The 6,000-nt window shown below is 33.2% G+C and overlaps 1 protein-coding gene across 1 annotated transcript in view; it reads left to right on the top strand.

Annotated features, from left to right (window-relative positions):
* The window catches only part of LOC127729457 (papilin-like), a 34,360-nt gene extending 28,729 nt beyond the window's left edge, over positions 1–5,631 (top strand). The window contains exons 17-22 of the mRNA XM_052237277.1: positions 1,160–1,348; positions 1,787–1,975; positions 2,714–2,893; positions 3,621–3,794; positions 4,392–4,556; positions 5,531–5,631. Of these exons, the coding sequence (XP_052093237.1) occupies positions 1,160–1,348; positions 1,787–1,975; positions 2,714–2,893; positions 3,621–3,794; positions 4,392–4,555 (896 nt within the window). The 3' untranslated portion in view covers position 4,556; positions 5,531–5,631. The remainder of the gene's footprint in view (positions 1–1,159; positions 1,349–1,786; positions 1,976–2,713; positions 2,894–3,620; positions 3,795–4,391; positions 4,557–5,530) is intronic.
* The last annotated feature ends 369 nt before the right edge of the window (positions 5,632–6,000 follow it).

A 6,000-nucleotide genomic window follows, 5' to 3' on the forward strand; every position in this document is an offset into this window, starting at 1 on the left:
GATCAACTGCCTCTAAATGTTGGTTTAAAGAAACATATACGATCTTCATTAAGAGGTGTGGGGAATAATCCCGTCTTCCTTCAAAAATTGTCACTTGTGGCGAATGATCCCATCTTCCTTCAAACATTGTAACCAGTGGCGAATGGTCCCATCTTCCATCAATCCTGGTCGCCTGTGGCGAAACATCCAATCTTCCTTCAAACATTGTCACCTGTGGCGAATGATCCCATCGTTCTTCAAACATTGTAACTGTGGCGAATGATCACATCTTTTTTTAAAACATGGTCACCATCGTTACTTAAAGATAGATGATTTACAAAATATTCAATGATAAAAATATGACACGTAATGTAATGAAGGACCAACTACAACTTCAATGTGTATTATTAATACATGTATGCTCGCTTTATTGCAGTCAGTTGAGTAAAAAAGGCACACACTTCACCATATCTAGAACTAAATGCAATAACATTATTAAAATCAAGTGTAGGGCCGGTTAATTGGTGCAGAACTTAGGACAATTAAATAGGTATAGCCAGTTGGAGTGTCGCATGTGGTGCAGGATCTGCTTATCCTTTCGGAGCAACTGTGATTACACTCGGTTTCGGGTGGGGTTCAAGTTGCTCAGTCTTTAGTTTTCTATTTTGTGTTTTGTATACTGTTATTTGTCTTTTGGTCATTTGTCTGTTCTTGCCATGGCATTTTCAGTTTGTTTTTGACTTATGAGTTTGAATATCCCTTTAGTATCTGTCGCCTCTCTTTTGGAGAGTGTTCTATGTTGTCATTGGACAGAGATGCACATATAAGGACAGCATTTTGTTTGTTATAATCATTAATCGTCCTTAGGAAATAAAAGGAAACATAAATATGCCTTTGTAGTACAGTCTAGTAAATACAATCTGTAGTCATAGCCTGTTGCATGTAGCAAGTCAACTTCTTCATTTTTGTTATTTTCTTCTCATATTTTACAGCATATTACTTAAAACCAGTACTATGCAAATTCTTATACGTGTTTATTTTAATTATGATTACATAAAACAACTGGCATATTTTTTTTAAAGGTTGTCTCTCTGTCTACTACAGTCTTCAAAATTCCACATACCAGAAAACACAGGAGAATTTTAATATGTATTACAAATTGTTTATTATCCTATTACAGTGTGCAGCCTACCGAAATCTGATGGGTCTGGCTGGGATCATTTAGAGAGATATTACTACAATAAAGGATCAGGTGCTTGTGAACAGTTTTATTACAAAGGACAAGGTGGAAATGAGAACTGCTTCAAATCTCAAAGGGAATGTGACTATACCACACAGTTTTGTAAAAAATATACTCCACCAACGCAAGGTAATATATTAAAATAATATACTCCTCCATCTCAAGGTAATACATAAGTATATAAACAACTGTCAGTTTCTTCCTGTTTTTAATGTTTCTGTTCTGAAAATTCATTATGTTCCGGTAAACAATAAATAATCACTTTGTTGATAAAGCTTTTAATACAGAACCTTATTTGGTTTCAAGGTAATGTAGGATGTCTGAAATGTTTTTTCGATCTCCTTCTTCATAATCTTTTCTTTCGTTTTATTCTTCGTATTTTGATAATAATAATAACAATAATGAAAATAATAAAAAAAATAATAATGATTATGTCTTTATGATAATGATAGTATTAATAATAACAATGATAAGATATCATTATTTCTATGTACATAAACATTACCAGGCAGTGTCTTTTATTGTTTAAATTCAACACTAATAGAGTCGTGTATACTTTTTTATTAGCTTGTTATATGCCCAAAGACAGCGGATACAGCATGGGACATACAGCACCTACAACATATTGGTATTTCGACTGGAACAAAAAACAATGCCAAACGTTCATACACTATGGCTACGGTGGCAATGACAATGTATTCTTTACAAAAGAGGATTGTGAACATTTATGTGGGTCATTCAAACCGTCACCTGATGGTAAGTCGATCCTAACATTTATCTTGGTCATTCAAACCGTCACCTGATGGTAAGTCGATTCAAACGTTTATGTGATTTCATTTTGTACAATCACTAATTACATGAATGAACGCCATTTGTTCCTAATCTGTTTCACAACAAAAACTATCTAAAATATAGGGCCTCGGTGGCCGAGTGGTCTAAGTAGTTACTACTGTAATCACTAGCCAGTCAACACTGAGGTTGTGAGTTCGAACTCCGCTCGTGCGGGTGCACTCGACTCCAATCTTAATTGACTAGGATTGTCAGTTTTCCTATCGAAGGTCGGTGGTTTTCTCCGGGCACTCCGGCTTCCTCCACCAATAAAAACTGGCCGCCACGAAATAGCCCAAAAGCGCTGCTTAAAAGTGGCGTTAAAACACCAAAAAATCAAATCAAATCTAAAATATAAAAGTATGGCCCGTATACGTAGAAAGGTAAATAAACAAAACTGTTAACTCAAGAAGGTTCAACAACAACAAAATATATATTTTTTTATTATTACTATATATTTTTTTTCTGTCTTTACTCAATCTTCTTTATTGGATCCTTATTCTTCACAAAATGAAAATAATTCTCTATGAATTTAGATCGTGCGAAGTGTTTTTTGGATTCACTATCATCAGGAACTCTCAAATCCGAAAACATTGACCAGGATGTATATTTACTTGAAAACTTGCAATGATATCTCTGATTAATGTCTGTTTCATTGGTTTTCAGTTTGTTCATTACCATATGAAAGCGGCAATTGTCATCAGAGAATAAAAAGATATTACTTTGATAACTATTTGAAGACATGTAGGGAATTTACATTCACTGGTTGTTTTGAGAATGGAAACAATTTCCTTACGAAAGCAGACTGTGAATCCTTATGTGGAAGCTTTACACCTCAACTCACTGGTAAGTCATCTTACATTAGGATTGTATATATATTTATTCTAGTCTGAACTTATCATTTATGGTGGATATAGAAACACATTAATTATGAGACTAGTTCTCTTCCTAGTAGTTAACAAAGGACCCTGTGACGGTGGCTACGATTTTTAGTTAGACTTTGAAATTTATAGTATGAAACAACATATAACAAGAATTAATAAAGAAGCAAGAAAGGAGTCCGCGTTTTGTCAGAGATGTTATATCAAAAACCAGAAAAGTAATTTTTATTTTTTCTTCTCTCAAAATTATGAAGTCAGTATCTATATTTTGCTTTGTCTTTACGAGTAAAGACATACAAATCTTCGTGTCAAGGAACTGGTATCAATGTACTGATGTCAACGTACTGTTATCAATGTATTTATTGCAATATACTAATGTCAACGTACTAATTTCAATATACTGATTGATGTCAACGTACTGATATCAATATACTGATTGATGTCAACGTACTGATGTCAATATACTGATTGATGTCAACGTACTGATGTCAATATACTGATTGATGTCAACGTACTGATTGATATTTAGAAACGAAATTGAAGTTAATGTCTATTATAATATAAGCATTACACAAGTAATAATTGTGCAATACAGTGTTATAACAGGACAATTGTTTTGACGAAAAATAGAAAAAGGTAAGATATAGAAAAGAAATGATGCAAAAGAAAACAGGAATATTATCTTTTTTCAGTTTGTGATCTCCAAAAAGATGCAGGAAACGGCTATTATTATCAACGACTTTTCTATTACAACAAGGTGACCAAGAGTTGTGAAATATTCGATTACACTGGGCAGGGAGGAAACGGGAATAGGTTTGGCACTTATAATGACTGTTTTAACACTTGTGTCCATACAGACAGTCACGGTGAGTTTAAACCATGCATTTTGTAAACTATCATATATATATATTTGCAATGTATACATGTACGATGTTGTTGTTCTTTTTTTTTAATATTATGGGAATTTAAAATGTCATTGGTGGTTTTTGCCACAGGGCATCAATTAATGGTTTTGACCTTTGAAAAACAGAATACATGAGGCGGGTGTACTAGTAATTCAAAAACCCATCAAATGGAAATAAACATATATGAAAGGACCAGAAGTTCTGTTGTAGCTATTTAAAATAAGTAAGTCATTCAAGTGTCTTAGTTTCTTACACATAAAATGAGACTTTAACTATGTCATATATTCCAGATGTTCGCTCTTGACACGTGGACATTCATGTGTGTCTTGCGATGTTTCTGCTTAGGCCACTCTGACATTTATACATGTCCTGACGTTTGTTAGGGTGACTGTCGACAATAATTGTAAAGTTTTTCTCAATTTCTTCATTTTCTCTACTAAGTTAAAGTCAGCGTTTAATAAAGGGACTGTCAATGATTGTTGAATGTTTCTCTTAGCAAATTGTGGATTAGCGTTTGATAGGGGAATATCAATAATTATTGAATGTTCCTCTCTACAGATTGTGAGTCAGCGTTCGATAGAGGAACTGGTAATGATTATCTTATACAATACTATTATCACAAAAAACTGAAAGAATGTTATCGGTTTGCTTACAAGGGAACTGGAGGAAACAATAATCGATTTCCTGACAAGGCAACGTGTGAGAAAAAGTGCAAAGCTTAAGGTAGGCGTTAATACTGTCAGACTATAGCAAAAAATGTTTACCCTGTAAACAGAAAATAGATGTCGATTGGATACAATTGACTCTTGAGATACAACCTTGCCGTTTTATATCCCTTCTTAAATTCGTTTGCCGTTTAACCTGTCTTCAAACATCCCCCGTCGTTTCATCCTTAGTACCGATGTATGCCATGAATTCGATTATTGATATTTAGTGTATTAGCAGCAATGATTTCGATATTAAAAAACGATACAAAAAGTGCATCAAAGATACCAGGCTTTTAATTTTGTACGCCAGATTCGCGTTTCGTCTACACACAAAAAAATAAGTATTGACGCTCGAATCAAAAAAGTTTAAAGGACAAACAAGACACGAAGTTTAAAATTTCGTAAGGTTTTTTCCAAATACAGCTTACTAAACGTAATATATATACATTGTTGTACTCCATGAGTGGAAATCCTTAATTTTTCGAAAAACTGAAAGTTTTAAACAGTTAATTCATAAATATGACCATATCAATGATAATTCATTTGAACGCTATTGCTAACTACTGGGCTGGTGATACCACTGGGGAAACCTCCCCAGCACTGACATCAACAAAATGTTTTTAAAAAAATCATAAAAGATACCAGGCTTATTATTGTGAAATTTTGCACGGTACATAATTATGACGTTTTATATATATATATATATATATGTATAAATTTGATACCTTAATTTATGTTTACCAATCGTATGTAAGGGCAATCTATTTGGTTAATCGTCAATTTAAAATGTGCATATAATGTCTGAAGTAAGTTGAAGTTATACACTTACTAATTTCCCCCTTTTTATATAGCAGTTCTTTCTCTAAACATGTTGGAAGGAATAGTTTGCCTAAAAGATACAGAAAGATTTTAAATAATTTACGGTTGAAAAAGGCTGAAGAAAAGTATGTTTTTATTGAACATAAAATGTTATTATATTATATTTTTCAGATCAATATGGAAAATGAAAGGCTCATCTACCCTTACGACACGATCTACTTCAAAGACTTTTATCATTATATTACTTCATAGAATAAATTCTGCATTATCAACATTTCGTACATTAATAAGTCCTAATCTTGAATTATTTTAAGCTGGACAAAACCGCCTGCCTTAAAAGGATAAGCAGTTCCCGCGCCAGTAGAGCAAGTCGTCGTGTTGCTTATGCTGGTAAACTCTCGTGATAGACTTGTTCAGTAATTTAAAAAACTACTTTTTTTCCCTAGATTTACTTTTTCTCAAGAAAGCATAGAACCAACAGGTTGGACAGATTATTATGGGCAAAGATATTACTAACGAGCTAAAACAAAGAGCATGGGAAGAAAAGCCTAAACCCTCTAAGGCCAAATTTGTCTTGTACAGCTTTTATTTTAGATTTAACCATTTGTATAATTGATATGAAAATAAGGAGATGTGGTATA

Source organism: Mytilus californianus, unplaced genomic scaffold (genome assembly GCF_021869535.1).
Source record: "Mytilus californianus isolate M0D057914Y unplaced genomic scaffold, xbMytCali1.0.p SCAF_2, whole genome shotgun sequence".
In the NCBI taxonomy this organism is placed as follows: Eukaryota; Metazoa; Mollusca; class Bivalvia; order Mytilida; family Mytilidae; genus Mytilus; species Mytilus californianus.